Raw genomic sequence first — 12,448 nt, forward strand, 5'->3', positions numbered from 1 at the left:
GCCTCCGGAGCTGCCCTGCCAGCCACGCCAGCCCCCCTCCTCTGTCCCTGCACCTCTCCCCACCCAACTCTCTCCTGTTTTGCCTCAGACCACATTTCATGACTCACTGCCGCCTCCTCCAGGAAGCCCTCCTTCCCCGCCCAGCCCTCGCTCATCTCCGGGATTCTGGGCCCCAGCGCACTTGTACTCTGCGGTTTGGTGTTTAGTTGTGCCCTGTCTGGTGGTGCTGCTGGGTATGTGCAGGGGAACTTTCTAGCCTTCTGAATTCATTCACGGGGCCAGGACACTTGCAGCATCCACGTCCTGTGAACCTGCCGTAGAGCAGGGCTGCGTGTGGCGCTTTATCTCACGGAGCCCCTCCAGGAACACAGACGGGCGCGTCCCCATTCTGCGGGTGAGGACGCAGGTGAAGGAGATAAAACCACGGAGCACAATGTGTGGGAAGTTACAGCGAGCGCTCTGTGGCAGGGGGCACCGGGATTTGAACTCACGGGCACACAGCCAGCTCTTTCTGCTCCGGAGCTCCTCTAACTGATTAGCAACAAGTCTCTGAGGGCGTTCAGGCCTCGGGATTGTCCCGCAAGTGGCCTGGTGGGAGCCACTGTTGAACCGTTCTGGCCCCTCCTGCCGCCCTCCCTCGGTGTTTCCGGACTCCGAAGCACTCACCCCACCCCAGAGCCACAGAGGAAGCCGGGGCATAAATCAGGGTTCTCGTCAGCTCCAGCAAACCCGGTTTGCAAGGGCTCCACCCCACGGCCCCCGGAGCGCCCCTCCGGTCAAGCAGGAGCCTTTCCCGGGTGTGCCCCGGTCCGGCCCCCACCCTGCAGCCGAAATCTGCAACAAAGCACATTCCTTTCGTGCCCAGGTCGGTCTGTTTTGGGGGACGGAGAGTGAGAACGAGCTTCTGCCAAGGCGAGCTCCCCGCCAGCCGAGCACCCCTGCAGCAGACTAACCTGCACACGGGGCTCCCGCCTCTGTTCTTCCGTGTGCCGGGTGCCTAACCCCGATGGATTTTTCCAGGGGGCTGCAGGGGCAGCCCTGTCAAAGAAGGCTCCAGGAGTGCTTAGAAAACTGACCCTTGTGCCCAGCATGGGGGCACTGGATTCAACACGGCTGTGACAGTCCCAGGGGGGCGGCCGAGGGTGTGGGCTCTGGATTTACACCACCAGGGTCGGAACCCAGGCCCTGCCACTTTCGCGGGTTCTAGGACCCTGGCAAGTTCGTTCCCCTCCTTCAGCCTCAGTTTCCTCATCTGTAAAATGGGGACGGTGTGACAAGTATGCTGAGACGCCTCTGTAAGCGCTCCACAGACATCACCTGTTATTATTATCAGGGGAGGACAAGTTGCTGATCCTCCCGGAGCCCAGAGGCAGGAGAAGCAGGTTTGAGGCGGTGTAAGCGAGTCCTGAACCTCTGGGGGAGGTTTGTGCTCAGGGAACAATGGGACTCACGGCCTATACTAGCTGTGGTTTCTTGCCTGCGTAACTGCAGCCCCCTACCCAGCCCGTGAGCTCCAGGCCTGGGAAGGAGCACACCCTCTGCCCTCCTGCGCCGACCTCTCCCTGCTCTCCCTTCTTGGGGACCCTGTTCCCCCACCTCCTCCTCTCTGCCTGTCTCCCACCCTTTCCTCCTCGGTGACTCAGCACAGAGGTCGTTCTCACCTGCCACAGCCTCTCAACCCCCAAATCCGGCCCTGCCCACCACTAACCTGTCCCCTTCCACAGACACCCTCAGAATGTAGCTGGGACACTTCCCCCTTGGAGGCCACAGCAGCCAGGCGCTGCACCCCTTCCCATGGCACTTGCCCTGTTAAAGTCACCAATGACCTTGCTCGTGTCCAAATCCGGAGGCCATTTTGTCTCCCCTGCTTGACCCCAACCACAGCGGTGCTGGAGAAGTTAGGGCGGAGGCAGAGGGCAGCTGCAAGCGGATGGGCTCCGCACACCCACAGACTGGACAGCCTCCTGGTTCCACCCCGGACACCCGTGAGAGCACATATTAACTTTTGCAGGCCCCCATTTCTTCAACCGCCGAATGGGACCGTAACAGCCTCCCCTAAGCAGGGGTCCTGAAATGGCTCCAGGCCTCTTTCCTGTCTGGAAGCCCTACAGGCATTTCCACTTGCCCCTAAAGTCGAAAGAGGCAGAAACTATATGCACTGTGCCTGGTATACAGTAGGTACTCAGTTAATGCTTACGGAATGAACGCAGGAGTTAAGTGAAGGAGTGTGTAAACGCACTTTGTAAACTGTGGGTAAAGCGCTATACTAATGCCAGGGGAATGCGCTCTCTTCTCGACCACTTCCACAACTATAATTTCAGAGGAAGCTCGTTACACTCCTGCATTCATTCACTCACTCGTTCCGCGAAGAATCGCCATCTCTCTGTTCACGGACATATTCCAAACACTGGAGACAGAGCCTGGCATCGAATATGTGCTCCGTAAATATTGCTGGATGGGTGAATGGATGTTGCAAAGAGCATTAGCCCTGCTGGGCTCTGGGGTATATCGGTGAATGATACACATGCTGGCCCCCTGGTCCCCCCAGTTCAGTAGGAAGGACCATAATATGCAACTGTCTCTATAAATTGTGAAAATCCCTGAGGGAAGTCCGCAGGGCTCAGTGATGAATAACAAAAGATAAAGAGAGAGAAATGAAGAGAAAAACATTTAGGCAACATATTTCCTTTTAGATGAAGAAATGGAGGCAGAGAGGTTAAATGGTTCAGGCAGGGTCACCCCTCAGGTGACAGAGAATGAACTCAGGGTCCGGGGCATTCCTACAGCACTTGCGGCCTGTGGGGGGCGGGGGGTTTGGGGTACCAGGAGGTGACCTGGGAGGTACAGGGGAGTGGTCGCAGGGCAGCAACCTTACTCTCCGGTCAGGAATCTAGAGGCTGGATCCTTGTTTAGGTGGGGGAAGCCCATGAAGTCTGGAGGTGCAGGTGACAGGGGATCCAAGGCCAGCTGGGGTTGGGGGGGCGGGGGGGGGGGCGCGACCGGATCAGAGGGCAAGCTGTCCCAAGGCCTGCCAGGGCAGGAGGTACAGGACAAGGGAGCTTAGAGGGGCCCCGAGCTTCCCCAGGGACGATTGTGGGCCAGGCAACGAGGAGGAACATTTGGCCCTTGCTGCACCACCCCAGCCCTTCCTTAATCATCAGGGTAAATATTTGGCCGAGGTCTGGCCAGCTCCCATCTGGAAAACTAAACAGGGAACTCTGATTGGACACATGAAACCACCACGCATGAGACAGTCCTCACTCACAAAGGCCCCAGGCTGTGGATCCCGCCCTCCCCGAAGCAGACGGAAGCAGACCGAAGCAGAGTTGGAGCCCCCCTTTTCCTGGTCACATACTGCCGGCCTCCCAGCTCCCTCCTTTCCCCGCAGCCCCTCCTCCCGCCATCTCCCCACGGGACTCCGATTAGTTTCCTCGGGACCCCCTGACGTCACCGCGACTTTCCGTGGAGTGCGAAGGCGGCTCCCGGGCCTGCGCTGGAGGGCAGGGCGCGCCGGACCGGCCGGGGCAGCGCCGGGGCGGGGAGGGGCCGGGCCGCGGGGCGGACGAGCGGGCGCCGAGTAACGGGGAGGGGCGCGCTCCCGGCGGCCGGCGCAGGCCCTCGGCCAGAGGCTTGGACCCCGCACCCCGGACCCCCTGTCCCCCCCCGGACTCCTCCCCGGACCCGCGCACCCCTCCCATGCCTCCGGGTTCCCCCCACCGCGCACCCCGCCGCGCCGCCTACCGTGGGCCGCTTCCACACGATGCCCTGCGTCTTGCTGGAGTAGGGTCCCAGCTCCTTGAAGCCCAGGGAAGAAGGGATGGCCGGGAAGGAGGGGTCCTGGAAGAGCGTCCCGGCCTCCAGGCACTCGTCCCGCAGCGCCTCGTAGTCCTGGTTGAGGTACTTGATGGCCTTTTCGTGCGAGCCCAGCCCGTCGGCCGCCTCTCGGTCCTTCGCCAGCTTGGCCGCGATGCCGGCCATGGTGGGGGTCTGGGCAGGGGCGCGGCGAGCGAGGGCCGGTTCTGCAGGGGCGCGGCGAGCGAGGGCGAGCCTGTGTCTGCAGGGGCGCGGCCGGGCCCGGTGCGCTGCGGCTGGACTGCGGTCTGCAGCTCTGCAGGCTGTGATTCCCCCAGCGGGAGGCGCCCCCTCCCGGCGGGGTGTGGCCTCGGCGCCGCGGGGTGTGGCCTCCGGGAGGGGTGTGGCCTCGGCGCCGCGGGGTGTGGCCTCCGGGCGGGAGTGTGGCCTGGGCGCCGGCGCCGTGGGCGGGGGTGTGGCCTTCAGGAGGGATGTGGCCTCGGCGCCGCGGGGCGTGGCCTCCTGGTGGGGGTGTGGCCTCCCGGCGGGGGAGCACGGTTGGGGGGGGTGCCTCCCCGCGGGGGTGACCTCGGCGCCGTGGGCGGGGTCCGCCACCTGCAGCCGGACCTATAGGTCACTCCGCACCCCCAGGGCAGGAAGGAGAGGGGGGGAGTAGATTCGCTGCCATCAGTTAGTCCCCGACTTTGTGCCAGACACTGTCCCAGCGGCTCTGCAGAGGTCACCTCGTGGGAGCCTCGCAGCGACGCCCTGGTCTCACAGGTGCGAGCGCCCGGCCTACCCACTACCACTGTCGCACACCTGGCCACCGGCAGCACCGGGTTCCAAGGCCTCCAGGCCCGTGATGATCACGGGCAGGGCTGCCGGGCTGGCAAATATAGACATCTTCGCAGGTGAATTCGAATTTCAGGTTAACACCAGTATTTTTTTAGTGTAAGTGTGCCCCAGATACTGCAGGGACGTACTTACACTAAAAGGCTCAGTCGGTGGAGCGTGGGGCTCTTGATCTTGGGGTCATGAGTTCGAGCTCCACGTGGAGAGTCAGTGATACAGATTACTAAAAAACAGGTAATGGTTGTTTGTTGAAACTCACAATGAATGGGGGGCTTGTGTCAATACTGGCAGAGTGTTCGGAGAACAGTGTAGGGTGACCGGTCCTGTGGCAGAGCTGGGACGGCGCGGCGTGTCTGGTCCCGGGACAGAGCACGGACAGCGCCGGGTGACCGGTCAGGGACAGAGCATGGATTGGTAGCTCCCAGGGGGGGACTGGGTGGCCCAGGCCTGCATGTCCTGCATTTCCCCGGCACTGATAGGCAGGTGTCTGTGTGTCAGTGGGAAAAGGGGTGGATTAGCCCTCAGTTACCTTCTCCACCCTATCCTACGGGCCATGTGACCTTGTCCGGAAGACTTTTTATTTATTTGTTTGTTTGTTTTAATTTCATTATTTTTTTATTTTTTATTTTATTTTATTTTATTTTTAATTTTTAGTGTTTATTTATTTTTTTGAGACAGAGAGAGACAGAGCATGAACAGGGGAGGAACAGAGAGAGAGGGAGACAGAATCCGAAACAGGCTCCAGGCTCCGAGCTGTCAGCACAGAGCCGACGCGGGGCTCGAACTCACAGACTGCGAGATCATGACCTGAGCCGAAGTCGGACGCTTAACCGACCAAGCCACCCAGGTGCCCCTCATTATTTTTTTAAAGCTTATTTGTTTATTTTGACAGAGACTGAGTGAGCCTGAGAACAGGGGAGGGCAGAGAGAGAGGGAGAGAGAGAATCTCAAGCAGGTCAGCGCAGAGCCCGATGAGGGGCTCGAACTCACAAATCATAAGACCATGACCTGAGCTGAAATCAAGAGTCGGATGCTTAACCGACTGAGCCACCAGGCGCCCCTCAATCCTGCATTCCTAACTGGCTTCTCTTTTAGTTTCTCCTTTGAACTATTAAAAAACAAAAAACAAAAAACACCTACTAGTTCCCTCTTTCTTTAATGAGTTAAATAAAATCTTGGACATATGTTCATCTTATATTTTCATGGGAGTCATTATTTTATTCTTTTAAGAAAGTATCTTTTAACACACTTGTGCGCAGGCCTCGGTGTTAACTTCCTGTTTACAGGTGTGATGGGGAGTAGGGGGCGTCTTCATTCCGTGTCCTCCACAGAGGGAACAGGGACCAGCAGGGCTAAATGGGGTGCAGGTTTTAATTTAACATAAAAAAGCCTGCACACTGGCCCGCACCGGTGAACGGACTGCCTTGTGACCCCGGGTACAGCTGCACTGGGGTGCTCCCAGGGTGGGGGGGGTCCCCGACTTTGCGGCACATCAGAACCACATGGAAGCATGTGGTTACAAATGCAGACTCCAGGCCTGCCACACCCAGATGCTGATTCCATAGGAAGTGCTAAGGCTTTGATGGTTGAGGACCAGCAAGGTGGGGCTGTGGGGTCAAGGACAGGCCACCCCAGAATGTGCCCCTGTGGCAGAGTGATTATTCCAGAGAAACACCGGGCCCAAGGGCCTTCAGACCCTCCTTCTTTCAGTGGAAACCAACCCCCACGTGAAAAACACCCTTCCTGCTGTAACAAGTGAAAAGACACACCCTCATCACCAGAGATGGGGCCTTGAGCGCCGAGAAAGCGGTGGAAACAAACCTGCTGACTTTCTTACTCGTCCACGACCTCAGCCCAAACTGCAGAGAATTCCATACTGGTTAAAGCTCACCAACCCCTGTTTTCCTTAACCTGTCAATTCCTCACAAACTTCTCGTCTCTTCGTCTACACCGTATAACAGCTGCCTGACTTGGTCATCTCTCGGGTCCCAGTTTCATTACTGGGCCTCTGTGCGTGTGTTCTGTGCGTGTGTGAAGCAGCTTTGGGCCTTTCCCCTGTTGATCCGTTCCGTGTAAATTGAATTCCTTTTTTTTTTAATGTTTAATTTTTTAGAGAGAAAGAGAGACAGAGTGTGAGACAGGGGAGAGGCGGAGAGAGAGGGAGTCACAGAATCCGAAGCAGGCTCCAGGCTCTGAGCTGTCAGCACAGAGCCGGACGCTGGGCGGGCTCGAACTCACAGACTGTGAGATCACGACCTGAGCCGGAAGTCGGATGTGTAACCGACTGAGCCACCCAGGTGCCCCTCAGAGAGATTAGTATCTAAATGCAAAAATCTTCCCATAAGGAGGGTAAGTATCAACCATTTGCCATGTGAGCAGTGAAACTTACCAAACACCTTTCTTTCTCCCTTCTTCTTCTTCTCCTTCTCCTTCTTCTTTTTAGTGTTTATTTTTGAGAGAGAGCAAGCACATGAGCAGGGGAGGAGCAGAAAGTGAGGGAGACCCAGAATCCGAAGCAGGCTCCAGGCTCCGAGCTGTCAGCACAGAGCCTGATGCGGGGCTCGAACTCACAGACTGTGAGATCATGGGCTGAAGTCAGATATTTAACTGACTGAGCAACAATCCCAGTGCCCCCATGTAAATTGATTTCTTAGTCCAGCCGAGGACTTGGAGGGAGGAGGAAGAATTCCCCCTCCCCAAAAGGGCCCTGCCTCTGGGGGAGGGGGGTGCTGCCACTGGGTGGGGGCCCTGCTGCTGGGGAGCAGGTGACATGTGAAACCCTTTCTAGCCAAACACCGCATGGCCTGAGGGCTCGCTGGCAGGTGGCCTGACCCAGCCTGGAGGTTTATTTCCAACATCATCAGGTGCTGGTTTTTTCTTGGCGTCAAAGTCAGCGCTGCTTGTTCTTGAGGCTGTTTCCGTAGGGAGTGGCTGCATTCTGAAGGAACTGTCTCTGTCCCTCAACATCTTTTGGAGACTGCCTGTTGCTTTCCACTTCCTAAATTTCCCCGGAGAGGCGGGAGCCTAGGATTTGGGAATTGCATTTTGCCACCTGGAGTATTTATTCAGATTCAAGAACAGCCCTTGGGGTGCCCGGCGGGCGGGCTTCGTCAGGGGAGCTAACTCTTGATCTCAGGGTGGGGAGTTCAAGCCTCACACTGGGTGTAGAGGTGACTTTAAAAATAAGGCCTTAAAAAAAAAAAAAAAAAAGGAAAGAAAAGAAAAAGAACTTAGCCCTTTGCACCAAACGCTTTAGGAGCGGAGTCACCGGGCACCCCTTTCTATGGAGTGACCCTACATTTGAGGGTTTGGGTTTGTATTCGCCAGTATCATCCCTGTCCCCCATGGATGGCCAGGTGCCGCTGCCTGCCTTGGATGACACGGGGCCACCGGTGTTGGCTTCCAGCTCGTAGGTTTAAGGAGAACACAGGAAGCTGTTAACTTGCTTACCGTCTGACTTCTGATTTCCCCTGGGCTCCCCGGATTTCCTCCTGGCCCCGGGCTCTTGGGAGAAGACCTGTCCACCTGGCCAGTGTGACAGAGCAACCAGGGGCACTCACGCTCCTGCCAGACTCCTGGAGGCCAGCTGAGCCCCGGGGGATGCGGTTCCTCCCGGCCTGGCCTGCACTGCTCGTCCTCTACCCAACCCAGGACCCGGACCCAGGACCCAAGACCCGGACCCAGGACCCAGACCCAGGACCCAGACCCAGGACCTGGACCCAGGACCCGGACCCAGGACCCAGGACCCGGACCCAGGACTCAGGACCTGGACCCAGGACCCAGGACTCAGGACCTGGACCCAGGACCTAGGACCCAGGACCCAGACACAGGACCCAGGACCCAGGACCCAGGACCCAGACCCAGGACCCAGGACCCAGGACCCGGACCCAGGACCCAGGACCCAGGACCCGGACCCAGGACCCAGGACCCGGACCCAGGACCCGGACCCAGGACCCAGGACCCGGACCCAGGACTCAGGACCTGGACCCAGGACCCAGGACCCAGGACCTGGACCCAGGACCTAGGACCCAGGACCCGGACACAGGACCCAGGACCCAGGACCCAGGACCCAGGACCCGGACACAGGACCCAGGACCCGGACCCAGGACCCAGGACACGGACACAGGACCCAGGACCCAGGACCCAGACCCAGGACCCAGGACCCAGGACCCGGACCCAGGACCCAGGACCCGGACCCAGGACCCAGGACCCAGGACCTAGGACCCAGGACCCGGACACAGGACCCAGGACCCAGGACCCAGACCCAGGACCCAGGACCCAGGACCCGGACCCAGGACCCAGGACCCAGGACCTAGGACCCAGGACCCGGACACAGGACCCAGGACCCAGGACCCAGACCCAGGACCCAGGACCCAGGACCCGGACCCAGGACCCAGGACCCGGACCCAGGACCCGGACCCAGGACCCAGGACCCGGACCCAGGACTCAGGACCTGGACCCAGGACCCAGGACCCAGGACCTGGACCCAGGACCTAGGACCCAGGACCCGGACCCAGGACCCAGGACCCAGGACCCAGGACCCAGGACCTGGACCCAGGACCCAGGACCCGGACCCAGGACCCAGGACCTGGACCCAGGACCCAGGACCACCAGCTGGCCGCCCACCAGCCTCCAGGCCTCTGCACACAGGGCTGTCCTCACAGAAGAACTTCGCTGTCCTGAGGGACTCAGATTTATTTCAGATGCGCACAACGATTACTGCCCCCACCACTGGACAAGCGACAGTTTTTAAAACCTGAATAAACAGCGTTCTTTATATTTTTGGAGCCTCTCACACGATGCTGTCTCACCGGATCCGGCAAAATCCCATCTCTTTCGGACCATACTATCCCTCACACAGGAACACACACACCCTAAGGCCTCGCCCTGGAGAACCTTCCTGCCGTGACTCACCCAGGCCTGGGCAGTGGGTGAGTCACAGAGGCTGGGATCACCCCAAGCAGGAGGGGCCCCGGCTTTGAGGGCTAGCTGTGTGTGTGTGTGTGTGTGTGTGTGTGTGTGTGTGAGTGTGAGAGAGAGACACACACAGAGACATGGAGAGAAATGGAGACCGTGTGTGTGTATCAGAGACAGAGACAGGGAGAGACGTGTATTTGGAAGAGAACACATTCTTCCCCACAATCACGGGCAGGGAAGGGGTCGGTGGGGTGTGGTCTTCTAGGCCAGCCTATCAGGGCCTCTCTGCTCCAGCGACTGGAATGTTCTGGTCCTTGCGAAACACCATCACCGATGCCTCAGGAAGACGTGATAAGAAGGAAGTGCGCTGGGTTTCAGTTACCGCGGGGGAAGGGGTCTTGTGTATTTGTGGGTTTGTCTGCTGGGGTCTGTGGTTGAGCAGAGGGCTGGCTCACACACACACACACACACACACACCCCACCTGCCATCCACTCACCTGCTGGCGGACCCTGGGGCTGCCTCCACATCCTGACTGTTGTAAAGAATGTGGCCGAGAGCACCGGTGGGGGAGCGGGGAGCAGGTGTCTTTCCGGGTTAGCGTTTTCCTTTTCCTTCCCCGGGCAAACCCTCACAACAACCCTGTGACACAGGTCTTGTTACGTTTTCCACATTTGCAGATGAGGAAACTGAGGCACCCAGCGGTTCAGTGCCTTCCCCGGGGGCACCGGGCGGGTGCTGAGTGTCGCCTTCGGGAACCTCGGCCCTGAACGCGGGCGTGTGGTGTGCTGGGCCAGTGGGGGGTGGGGGGGAGGACGAACCCTCTTGGCTGCCACCCTCCGCACCGTGCAAGCCGCAGTGGCCACGGTCAGCCATGGGGTCCCCGACCCTAGGTCCAACCCCGGCTTCTCACTGTCCCTCTCCAGCCCTGCTCAGCCCGCGTCCTGTGTACATGATCGGGTGCTTCCTGCCTCGCAGCCCGCCCGGCCTGCACCTCCTGCCCCCAGCCTCCCACCTCCCATCACCGCAGAGTGTAAACGCAGTCAGTGCTCGCCCAGAATAGCCGGGTACTTCCCCTGGCCCTGGCCCCGGCCGAGGCCTCTGTCTCCTCTGGAGCAGGCTAGTCCCCCCCTCCCTCTGTCTCTCCCACCCCCCCGCCCCCCGCCCCTTACACACACAGATTTATTGTTTAGAATACTAATGTGAGTTTCCAGGCACAGCTAGTGGTGCCCAAGTCAGTCTCCACACGATTTATGATTTAATCTCAGTAGGGTTTAAAGCCTGGAAAGCTGTTTCTTTGCGTCGGTCCCTCGTACCGATTGGGTCAGCACCAGAGCCCAGCCCAGGCGGTCACTGCCTGAGTGTCGGGCTCTTCCTTGGCCCCGAGAGAGGCTCTGCCCAGCAGTTCCCGGGAGAGAACACGAGACCCTGCCCGGGGGCCAAATAAGGGAATATTACAAAAGGGGCCTCCCTGCCTAGTCTCGGTGTGAGTCACTTCTGAGCCATGTGGCCACACAGGGTCTGACTCAGAGATTCTCCAGCTCTTAGCAGAGGTGGAGGAGGAGGGCTGGACCATCTCCTTGTCCAACCCCCGCGGATGGGGAGCCGAGGCCAGAGCAGAAGGTCCGGCAGCCGCAGGGGAGCGCGCGGGCCTGGGTCCGGACACACAGAGCGGCTACGCCCAGCCTCTGTCCCTGTGCCTCTGACCTGGCTGGCGACACCTCTGCTTCCTGACTCACACTCAGAGGGGAGTGTCTGGGAGGGATTTCCTTCCGCCCCAGCAGTCCAGAAACTGCTCCAAAATGCAAGTCACGGCAAGACAGGGATGCTCCCTAAGCAAGACGGGGGTGCTCCCTAATGCAAATTCTGTGGTGTGGATTTACTATAAATCCAAAAGCACAATAAGGAACAATTAGAACCATCACCTCGGCATTTTCTGTGACTTCTCTGCTCCCGCCTGCCACACGTGTCTGTGAGTCCAATTCCCTGCTGGCCTGAAAGTGCCCCAACTGGACGGACTTTCTTTGTGGCCTCGTGGTCCTGGCGTAGCGCCTGACCGTAGGGCCCAGGATCCCTGAGGCAGAGCCCCCTGGTGTGTTCAGGGTTCGTGTCCTTGGCCCAGGGTGGGGGAGGTGCAGCTTGGGGCCCTGTGTCCCGTTGAAGGGTCTCCCAGTTGACAGCCTTGAGGAGCTCTGATTGAATGTCCACCAGGATTGTTCTCGCCTCTGTGTTTAGGGTGGGGTGTGCACCCTCTTCCTCAGAGAACCGGAAGATCTGTCCCCTAGGGTGGGGCGACCTGTGCTTGGGACAAAGGTGAGACCAGGCCCTGCTAGCATTTCCTGCCGCCTTCCTCCTCCTCTGTCAGTGTCAGTGGATGGGCTGGCCGGCCCTTCCTTCAGGCGCTGGTATAGGGCTGGGGAGTCTGCTCAGGACGCACAGCCCCCCTCCCCCCGCCCACTTCTACCCCAGGAGCATTTCCAAGCCAACTGAGTAACTCAGGGACTCCCCGGCCTGTTGGGAATTCATGAGTGGGGTTGGGGAGGGGGTGGGGATCGTGCTGGTGTGAGGGGCCAGGGGAGGACAGACGTGAAGCTGGAGGTAGGGACAGACTGCGTCCCCCAGGGCTTGTAAGGGTAGTGAGGGAGTCAAAGGAGGGTTGGCGGGGGGAGGGTCCTCGTCGGAGGGGTGGGGGCGGCTCCTGGCTGCAGGGGGCAGGGGTCTGGGCGGAGATGCGCCCCCGCCCTGCAGGAATGCTGCACCGAAGGCCCCTTCCTGGAAGCAGAGCTCTGGGCAGGGACTGTGGCCCCCCAGCCCTCCTTCCCGGGTCCTGCTGGAATAGGACTGATGGGCTGGAAGACAGCTGTCCCCACGGATCCTCCCCCCCCTCCC

The 12,448-nt window shown here is 59.6% G+C and overlaps 1 protein-coding gene across 2 annotated transcripts in view; it reads right to left on the minus strand.

Annotated features, from left to right (window-relative positions):
- Positions 1–4,141, minus strand: part of CAPN2 (calpain 2) — a 36,995-nt gene extending 32,854 nt beyond the window's left edge. The window contains exon 1 of one of the 2 annotated variants that reach the window (XM_045453318.1): positions 3,742–4,141. In XM_045453318.1, the coding sequence (XP_045309274.1) occupies positions 3,742–3,978 (237 nt within the window). In that variant the 5' untranslated portion in view covers positions 3,979–4,141. The remainder of the gene's footprint in view (positions 1–3,741) is intronic. The other variant, XM_045453319.1, reaches the window with a different exon arrangement.
- Positions 4,142–12,448: the final 8,307 nt, after the last annotated feature.

This window comes from Leopardus geoffroyi, chromosome C3 (assembly GCF_018350155.1).
Source record: "Leopardus geoffroyi isolate Oge1 chromosome C3, O.geoffroyi_Oge1_pat1.0, whole genome shotgun sequence".
NCBI classification, from domain to species: Eukaryota; Metazoa; Chordata; class Mammalia; order Carnivora; family Felidae; genus Leopardus; species Leopardus geoffroyi.